A 10,965-nucleotide genomic window follows, 5' to 3' on the forward strand; every position below is an offset into this window, starting at 1 on the left:
ATGTCTCTGTTATCTGTAAATGTTGGATGTCTGTGTTATCTGTAAATGTTGGATGTCTGTGTTATCTGTAAATGTTGGATGTCTCTGTTATCTGTAAATGTTGGATGTTTGTGTTATCTGTAAATGTTGGATGTTTGTGTTATCTGTAAATGTTGGATGTCTGTGTTATCTGTAAATGTTGGATGTTTCTGTTATCTGTAAATGTTGGATGCCTCTGTTATCTGTAAATGTTGGATGTCTCTGTTATCTGTAAATGTTGGATGTCTCTGTTATCTGTAAATGTTGGATGTCTGTGTTATCTGTAAATGTTGGATGTCTCTGTTATCTGTAAATGTTGGATGTTTGTGTTATCTGTAAATGTTGGATGTTTGTGTTATCTGTAAATGTTGGATGTTTGTATTATCTGTAAATGTTGGATGTTTCTGTAATCTGTAAATGTTGGATGTTTGTGTTATCTGTAAATGTTGGATGTTTGTGTAATCTGTAAATGTTGGATGTCTCTGTTATCTGTAAATGTTGGATGTTTGTGTTATCTGTAAATGTTGGATGTTTGTGTTATCTGTAAATGTTGGATGTTTGTGTTATCTGTAAATGTTGGATGTTTGTGTAATCTGTAAATGTTGGATGTTTGTGTTATCTGTAAATGTTGGATGTTTGTGTTATCTGTAAATGTTGGATGTTTGTATTATCTGTAAATGTTGGATGTTTCTGTAATCTGTAAATGTTAATTTTTGTGTAATCTGTAAATGTTGGATGTTTGTGTTATCTGTAAATGTTGGATGTTTGTGTTATCTGTAAATGTTGGATGTTTGTGTTATCTGTAAATGTTGGATGTTTGTGTTATCTGTAAATGTTGGATGTTTGTGTTATCTGTAAATGTTGGATGTTTCTGTTATCTGTAAATGTTGCATGTCTCTGATATCGGCCTGTACAATGTAATGAGCTTCCTATGTTGTGTTTTCAGGTGACACTGTTACAGTCGTGGCACGCCCGCGTGGCCATCCTCAGCTACGTACAGGTGATGGTGTTCTGTAACTACTTTACCTTCCACACTCCCGAGTACATCAATGAGATCGAGGACATTGTACTCGGACTGATCTGTGACGACCAGTTAGAGGTGAGTATAGACATTAGTAGTGACAAACTTCTATATACATTATGATAAAGACACAGAGTAAGTATGTACTAATGCTCCAGTAAGTTATAATACAGGCTCTTCCGACATGTATATTACCCAATTACACTTTCTGTTTAGTTGACATAACACCAACAAACTCTTTGTATTGGTTAACAGGTGCGAGAAATGGCGGCCATTACGTTGAGTGGACTGTTGCATTGTGGGTTCCTCCAGATGAATCAACACATGTTGGTGAGTGATATAAACCAGGTCATTATCACGTGTTCTAGACCATAGTGTCATTGAAATTTGACCTTACCTGAATTTTCATTCTATGACATTCCTGTTTCTAGATATAATTTCTTTTAAAAATATACTTATTTGAAAGAGCCTTTCATTCACCTATATGTCCACGTTCACTGTTGGTGCTAATTGTTTGTGCCACATTTTTAATATTATCATATTTTCAAGATGACCACCTACAACCATTTGGAATTTTGTTACTGAATTTTCATAAAATATTGATTTAAAATGATGTTTTTGAAACTATGATGTCCAGTATTGATCCTAGATGTGCATGTCATATATTGATCCTGTTTGAACATTCATGAGTAAAGATGGTGGGCACCAAGATCCATCTGGGATCTCGTCTATCGGAGAACATTAGAGATGTAATATTTGATTATTTTGTATGAGGAGTTATTGTTGGATGGAATGGACCAGTGGTTATTTGAGATTAAAGGACTTCAGGCTTAGAAATTTATAGACTTGGGGACAGCTTCAAGCTTAGAAATTTATAGACTTGGGGACAGATTCAAGCTTAGAAATTTATAGACATGGGGACAGCTTCGGGCTTAGAAATTTATAGACTTGGGGACAGCTTCAGGCTTAGAAATTTATAGACTTAGGGACAGCCTCAGGCTTAGAAATTTATACACTTGGGGACAGATTCAAGCTTAGAAATTTATAGACTTGGGGACAGCTTCAGGCTTAGAAATTTATAGACTTAGGGACAGCCTCAGACTTAGAAATTTATAGACTTGGGAACAGCTACAATCACATTTAGGAGGGCAGTTATAAAAATGATTCAGATGAATATCCAAGAATTCTTTTTTTTAACGTGTTTTAACTTCCAGTATTTTGAATGTGTTTCAGGACCATTTCGAGCTTCTGAGTAGAACAAAGGTGAAAAAGAGGAAGCAGTTGAAAGACAACCTTCCGTTGGAGGCCCTGGTGAAGCGCCATGCTGGAGTCCTGGGTTTGGGTGCCTTTGTACAGGCCTACCCCTACGACGTGCCAAACTTCATGCCACAGATCCTCATGGATCTCAGTAACCATGTCAACGACCCACAACCTATACAGGTAAGTACACCTTAACGACCCACAGCCTATACAGGTAAGTACAACCTTAACGACCCACAACCTATACAGGTAAGTACAACCTTAACGACCCACAACCTATACAGGTAAGTACAGCCTTAACGACTCACAGCCTATACAGGTAAGTACAGCCTTAACGACTCACAGCCTATACAGGTAAGTACAGCCTATACAGGTAAGTACAGCCTATACAGGTAAGTACAGTCTTAACGACCCACAACCTATACAGGTAAGTACAGCCTTAACGACTCACAGCCTATACAGGTAAGTTCAACCTTAACGACCCACAACCTATACAGGTAAGTACAGCCTTAACGACTCACAGCCTATACAGGTAAGTTCAACCTTAACGACCCACAACCTATACAGGTAAGTACAGCCTTAACGACTCACAGCCTATACAGGTAAGTACAGCCTTAACGACCCACAGCCTATACAGGTAAGCACAGCCTTAATGACCCACAGCCTATACAGGTAAGTACAGCCTTAACGACCCACGACCTATACAGGTAAGTACAGCCTTAACCATCCACAACCTATACAGGTAAGTACAGCCTACAGGTATGTACAGCCTTAACCATCCACAGCCTATACAGGTAAGTACAGCCTACAGGTATGTACAGCCTAAACCACCCACAACCTATACAGGTAAGTACAGCCTATACAGGTAAGTACAGCCTAAACTACCCACAACCTATACAGGTAAGTACAGCCTATACAGGTAAGTACAGCCTAAATCACCCACAACCTATACAGGTAAGTACAGCCTTAACCATCCACAGCCTATACAGGTAAGTACAGCCTTAACCATCCACAACCTATACAGGTAAGTACAGCCTACAGGTATGTACAGCCTAAACCATCCACAGCCTATACAGGTAAGTACAGCCTTAACCATCCACAGCCTATACAGGTATGTACAGCCTACAGGTAAGTACAACCTATACAGGTAAGTACAACCTTAACCATGCAAAGCCTCTAACTACATCCTAGGGGTATGATAAGGTCTCTGTTCTTGCACTGCCTACACATACATTAACACAAACAGTTTGTTCAACATTACTGTTTATTTTGTTTTAAAGTGTAACATTGTCTGGTGATATTCTCTCTCCGTTTAGATACGTTGTAGATTTTATTATCAACCATGAAGTTGTACAGCATGTTGATTTCCTGAATTTTGAAAGAGTTGGTTTTTTAGCAGAATTTTAATCTTGTCTAGAAATCACTCTGCTCAGATTTTGACCAATCTTTCATTTACCTTCATCATTATGACATTTGGTTTTGATTTCTTCAAAAGCATTTTGATTTGACAATTGTTCGTCACATTTAATTCTGTTTTATAAGGAGTTATATGATGGAATGGACCTGGTTAATTGTTCCATCTGATGACAGTGATCATTAATTACACTCATCTTTATCTCTCTTGTTTTGTCTTCAGATGACTGTTAAGAAGACACTGTCAGATTTCCGTCGGACACATCACGATAACTGGCACGACCATAAACAGATGTTTACAGACGATCAGCTGGTTATACTGACGGATCTCTTAGTTTCTCCTACCTATTATGCATGAGGTTTGTAGCTAGTTCGCATGCACTATTAGCTTTAGGTGTAATATTACTGACATTTACTGTAGATGAGAGAAAAAAATAACTTTAGATTAAAATGTCATTTTATAGAGTAAAATATCCCGCTATAGAGTAAAATGTCAAGCTATGTGTTTGGTTTTTAACAAATTTCTTAATAGATCACAACGTTGAAAACCAAAATAAGGAAATATGGAAAATGACATTTTTGATTTTGAAAGTTTTTGTTTTTGTTTGAACAGAACCCATGTTGAATTTACACATCTTTGCTGCTTGATTTCATTCTATTAAGATGAAGTTTGATATTCTTATATTACATGTTTTGTCTACAGAATATCCCGTCATTATCAACCAAGATTGGATGTTAATATCCCGGCCAGAGGTCACAGTCAGGAAAGGTCAGAGGTGACAGCTAGGATAGGCCAGAGGTGACAGTCAGAGGATACGGCCAGAGGTCGAAGTCAGGAGGAAGATCGGACTGTCATTCACGCGAGATTGCTAGCTTTAGTGGTGTTGACTCGCTTCATTTGGAGGAGAGGAAATTGTGGGAACTTTAAGATACAAGAACAAATATAACAGGTCATGACCATGTCCATTGTACGCGGTCAGAGGTGAGAGACTTATAAACATCACCACTGTAATGGTGAGATGGGTTTACCACTGACTCGTTACTGGGAGTGAGGAAAATAAGGGCTTTCCTTTATGTAGAAAGACAATTTATGAAATTAACAGTCCAGACTTTCAACAAGTCTGGTCACACAGGTATTGGTAAATTTAATGAAAGTAACCCCATATTAATCTGTGAAAAATGACTATAAGAGGTGTTCTTAGCATTGACTCTTTACAGGTGCTTTACCGCTGAATGACTTTATGATGGAGAGATGAAAACTTGTTTTGTGAATTTTAATCTTATTGTGATGTTTCTTCCCATTCCTTAATAAGGTTCGGCCATATATAAACCGTGGCGAGCTGAACAGTCAGGATATAATCTGTTATAATCTGTGTGAAGTATGTCTTGATAATTGTGTTGAAAATTGTCAAAATTTTGTGAGTTTATGAAAAAAGATTTGTAGCATGGGAGATTGAGTGTAAATAGTAAATATAATTATTTAACAAGGGAAAGTCCCCATTGATATAATGACAGCTAGTTTTATGTAGGAAAAAATAACTTGTGATAGTCTTTCCTTTTAATCGCTGGTAATATCGAAGGAAGGTCGCTCTTCTTCCAAGGGAGAGTATCCTCTCCAATAATTGTAGACATTGGTACTTTATTTAAAAAAAAAAAAAAAAAACAGTAATAAACCTCAGTTGTATAATGACATTATTATTTTTTGTTAAATTTTTTTTAATTATTTTTTTGAAGGTAAATTTGCAAGAAGGTACACATTTTTGTGATCAGATTAGTACTATCAATATTTTCAGATTATATTTCCAAGATACCAGTACACCTTTGGTATAGCCAATGTCTACAGTCGAGGAGGCAGTATATCAAACTTCCATGCAAGTCAAGACGCCTTTAGATGATCTGTTATGTTGTACATTCAAATAGAAATCTTCTGAAACTTTGTGTTTTATTTTTGATAAGGATAATTTCCACGAGATGGAAACTTTTATTGTAAAATAATTAAGAATGGTAAATTGAGTTTAACCTTTAAACTAAAGTATATAATAAATTTGATTTGAAGTCATATGAATTGTGAATCAGGTTAATGCTCATGTAAACAGAAAACAAAGCATTAAAGCCTGATAGAGGCTTCAATGTGTAAAATTTATGAAAACTATGTCATTGTGGTTGTATTTGTTGGTGTAAAGACCTTCGTCAGTAATTAGATAGATTATATACAATGTAATTCATTAATGTCAATACTCAAAAACCACAAATATAATGTCAAAATATAATCTGAAATGTTTTTTTCTCTTTTTCAAAGGTATAGTAAATACCATGTTAGGATACGATTAATGTTATATGTGAATGAAATTTGTAGTGATTTCAACCTTTTAAAAGAATTTAGACCTTTTCAATAAGTAATGTGTTCATATTTTCAAAGTATGACCGGTGCTTTTTTTAATTGAATGGAAAATTATTCACAATATGCAAGAGGACCTCAAATTGAGAGATATTTCAGCAACACTTTAAAACTCCTTATCTTCACATGTATACCACTTGAATATCTTTCGCACTATGACAAGGAAAAATAGGATAACAATGTTTCTAAGTAGTTTCCAGGACTCCAAAACATCCATTTAAGATGAGTCTAATCATATATCATCAATCATGGTTTTAGTTTTATTAGCCCACCATCATCAGATGGTGGGCTATTCAAATCGCCCTGCGTCCGTGGTCCGTCGTCCGTCCGTCCCTCCGTCCGTCCGTCCGTCCGTCCCTCCGTCCGTAAACAATTCTTGTTATCGCTATTTCTCAGAAAGTACTGAAGGGATCTTTCTCAAATTTCATATGTTGGTTCCCCTTGGTGCCTAGTTATGCATATTGCATTTTGAGACCAATCTGAAAACAACATGGCCGACAGGCAGCCATCTTGGATTTTGACAATTGAAGTTTGTTATCGCTATTTCTCAGAAACTATTGAGGGGATCTTTCTGAAATTTCATATGTAGGTTCCCCTTGGTGCCTAGTTATGCATATTGAATTTTGAGACCAATCTGAAACAACATGGCCGACAGGCAGCCATCTTGGATTTTGACAATTGAAGTTTGTTATCGCTATTTCTCAGAAACTAATAAGGGGATTTTTCTGAAATTTTATATGTAGGTCCCCCTCTGTGCCTAGTTATGCATATTGAATTTTGAGACTAATCGGAAAACAACATGGCCGACAGGCAGCCATCTTGGATTTTGACAATTGAAGTTTGTTATCGCTATTTCTGAGAAAGCACTGACGGGATCATTCTCAAATTTCATATAAAGGTTCCTCTTCGTGCCTAGTTAGGCATATTGCATTTTGAGACCAATTGGAAAACAACATGGCCGACAGGCAGCCATCTTGGATTTTGACAATTGAAGTTTGTTATCGCTATTTCTCAGAAACTAATGAAGGGATCTTTCTGAAATTTCATATGTAGGTTCCCCTCAGTGCCTAGTTATGCATATTGCATTTTGAGACTAATCTGAAAACAACATGGCCGACAGGCAGCCATCTTGGATTTTGACAATTGAAGTTTGTTATCGCTATTTCTCAGAAAGTACTGAAGGGATCTTTCTCAAATTTCATATGTAGGTTTCCCTCAGTGCGTAGTTATGCATATTGCATTTTGAGACCAATCGAAAAACAACATGGCCGACAGGCAGCCATCTTGGATTTTGACAATTGAAGTTTGTTGTCGCTATTTCTCAGAAACTAATGAAGGGATCTTTCTGAAATTTCATATGTAGGTTCCCCTCAGTGCCTAGTTATGCATATTGCATTTTGAGACTAATCGGAAAACAACATGGCCGACAGGCAGCCATCTTGGATTTTGACAATTGAAGTTTGTTATCGCTATTTCTCAGAAACTTATGAAGGGATCTTTCTGAAATTTCATATGTAGGTTTCCCTCGGTGCCTAGTTATGCATATTGCATTTTGAGACTAATCTGAAAACAACATGGCCGACAGGCAGCCATCTTGGATTTTGACAATTGAAGTTTGTTATCGCTATTTCTCAGAAAGTACTTAAGGGATCTTTCTCAAATTTCATATGTAGGTTTCCCTCAGTGCGTAGTTATGCATATTGCATTTTGAGACCAATCGAAAAACAACATGGCCGACAGGCAGCCATCTTGGATTTTGACAATTGAAGATTGTTATCGCTATTTATCAGAAATTGCTGAAAGGATCTTTCTGAATTTCATTTGTAGGTTGCCCTCTGTGCCTAGTTATGCATATTGGATTTTGAGACCAGTCAGAAAACAACATGGCTGACAGGCAGCCATCTTGTATTTTGAAAATTGAAGTTTGTTATCGCTATTGTACAGAAGGTACTGAAGGGATTTTTCTCAAATTTCATATGTAGGTTCCCCTTGGTCCCTGGTATTGCATTTTGGGACCAATCGGAAAACAACATGGCCGACAGACAGCCATTATCGCTAAATCTTAAATTTTATATATAGGTTCCCCTTGTTTGAAAAGTACTAGAGGGCTGTTTCTGAATTTACACAGATTAGTAATATAAGACTTAAAGGAAGGGAAAAGTAGAGAAAAGATCAATCTGACATGGAACCTATAAAGATCATTCAATGGTGGGCGCCAAGATCCCTTTGGGATCTCTTGTTGATTTTTGTCCTTTATTTCTTTTATTTCTTACTTAATTTTTTAATCTAAAGTAAGTTGTTAACAATGTTTTAACTTCATATTAATGTAAAGATATCCGGGTATGTATCTTCCAAATCCAAGGGTATTGACTTGATTAGTTTGTGGAGAGATTGTGAGTGAACACGACCTCTCGCGTTTGGAGGATACTGGGTCAAGGATATGGTATACTCAGACAAAACGTGACGTGAAGAATCTTGTTTGTGCAACAGTGACATCACAGCCAATTTTCTAGACTGAAATCAGAAGATCTTCATCAATTTTTAGCCATTTACTTACAATATAGGTAATATACGTACTATATAGGTATACCGGTGATGAAAAGAAATCTTATTTTATACTCTAGAGGTTCTATAGCTTCAAGTTCAGTAAATAACTGTTTATTGGAAATAATGTCCAAATACTAACTTTGAAACAATTTTTAGCAATAATTTCTTTTCATTATTTTGGTTTCTTGTCAGGAAAAAAATGTAACCAGGTGTTGCCAGTTCATTTAAGTTCTAGATGAGTTATCTGACTAATTTTCTGTGATTTAGTTCAGATATGTCCATGCCCATTGTGTTCTTAACACCTTCCTCATGTAGCATACATGCATGAGATCGAATTAGAGTATAGCAGTAAATTTTCATCATCAAAACATTTCATCCCTAAACAAAACCATGAATTGAACAAATAAATCAATTATGATCAATACCTGAACATTTAGTATTAAGGTGAGTTTGTTTTATGTCTGGAAATTTGTCTCTGCCAAACTATTACATGCTTAAGTATTGTTTTACTTGTGGGCTTTGTCACAGTTTAAACCAAGGTTTGAATTTTTATTTCCCTATTTATTTATTTTTCAGAAATTAAGAAGTTGATTTTTTTTTTCACTCAAAGGTACAAGGTAAATTTTATGTTTCAATTTGATTCTTTCCTTGGAACTCACCAAAAAAATAGAAAAAAAGGCCCATTAGGCAGTCAACTTTCCAGACAGTCACCCCAGTTGAATGTGTGTATGGGTGGTTATATTGATACAAGAAATTAGTTATATGATGTCAAATTTTGTAAGTGTACCATATATGTGTCCCTGTAAAATATGATGTAAATAAATTTATTTCAAATTTGTATGGAGTGTTTTGTATCGGTTTATCTGGTGTTGGCATGGTTTCCTGTTGACTTTTCAAGAGAAAAAGGTCCACTCCTCCTGAATAGCAGATTGTTTTTCAGTCAATTTGCAGTGCACACTCCTGATTGGGAAAATAAAATGTTTGTCTCTGAACAATTAAGATTGCTGCCTTACTCCTTCAGGTGAGACAAAGGGATTCTCTCTCAGATGTTTAGCTTGATAATCACTGGCCATTTCAATGGCGCTCAGGATTATAATGAAAATTAAAATCATTTAGGGTGCTGTTAATACTACATGTTATCCATGATTAGATACTGCTCCTTGAATGAGACGTTGCAACTTTGAAATGAAGCATGCAGGGTATTGATGTGTGTATAATCCATGGTTGACAGAATCTGTCTTGTAATTTACACGCCAAGCTAAAGTTCAGTAATGTTGAAAAATTAATGTTGTTCTTGATGAAAAAATATGTGCCTCGTTTGTGATATAAGTAACCTAGTTTTTGTGTCGCCTTGAAAAGATGACATATAGGTATTATTATGTCGGCGGCGGCGTCCACACAATGGTTTCCATCCAATAACTTGAGTTCCCTTTGACCAATCAAACTCAAACTTCATACAGTGCTTCCTTACCAAAAGTGCTTGCTTGGGATTGCTTTTCGGGTTCAAATGTCAAGGTCACTATTATTATAAATATAAAATTGGTTTCCATGCCATAACTCAAGTTCTCTTCAGCCAATCAAACTTAAACTTCACACAGTGCTTCCTTACCAAAAGTGCTTGCTTGTGATTGCTTTTCAGGTACAAAAGTCAAAGGTCAAGGTCACTGTTATTATTAATAGAAAATTGGTTTCTATGCAATAACTCGAGTTCCCTTCAGCCAATCAAACTCAAACTTCACACAGTGCTTCCTTACCAAAAGCGCTTGCTTAGGATTGCTTTTCAAGGTTGAAGGTCCTTGCTACTTTAAATATGAAATAGGTTTGCTTGCGATAACATGAGATCCCTTGAGCCAATCAAACTCAAACTTGATGCATTGCTTTCCTAAAGGAAGTGCTTGCTTGGGATTGCTTTAAGTTTTGATGTTCAAAGGTCAAATGTCAAGATTACTGTTGTTATTAATAGAAACCTGGTTTCCATTTGATAACTCGAGTTCCCTTGGACCAATTAAACTCAAACTTTGTAAAGTACTTCTTTATCAAAAGTACTTGCTTGGGATTGCTTTTCAGGTTTGAAAGTCATGGTCACTGTAAATAAATAGAAAATCTGTCCAGTTCCCTTTGGATCAATCAACCTAAAACTTCATATAGTGCTTTCTGGTTTCTGTATGAAAAACACTTAAATTTTGCATGAAACATGTTTTGATTTGCAAAGCAAATCAGTTTGATTTTTGGGTCTCCTGAGACAAAGTCTCAGGTGACCTATTCTAATCCCCTTTTGTCCGTCGTCGTCCGTCCGTAAACAATTTAC

At 36.2% G+C, this 10,965-nt stretch overlaps 1 protein-coding gene across 1 annotated transcript in view; it reads left to right on the plus strand.

Annotated features, from left to right (window-relative positions):
* Positions 1-5,375, plus strand: part of LOC117324615 (proteasome activator complex subunit 4A-like) — a 52,117-nt gene extending 46,742 nt beyond the window's left edge. Inside the window, exons 43-47 of the mRNA XM_033880536.1 lie at positions 965-1,117; positions 1,295-1,369; positions 2,273-2,479; positions 3,936-4,071; positions 4,416-5,375. Of these exons, the coding sequence (XP_033736427.1) occupies positions 965-1,117; positions 1,295-1,369; positions 2,273-2,479; positions 3,936-4,070 (570 nt within the window). The 3' untranslated portion in view covers position 4,071; positions 4,416-5,375. The remainder of the gene's footprint in view (positions 1-964; positions 1,118-1,294; positions 1,370-2,272; positions 2,480-3,935; positions 4,072-4,415) is intronic.
* The last annotated feature ends 5,590 nt before the right edge of the window (positions 5,376-10,965 follow it).

The sequence above is a fragment of the Pecten maximus genome, chromosome 3 (assembly GCF_902652985.1).
Source record: "Pecten maximus chromosome 3, xPecMax1.1, whole genome shotgun sequence".
Classification (NCBI taxonomy): domain Eukaryota; kingdom Metazoa; phylum Mollusca; class Bivalvia; order Pectinida; family Pectinidae; genus Pecten; species Pecten maximus.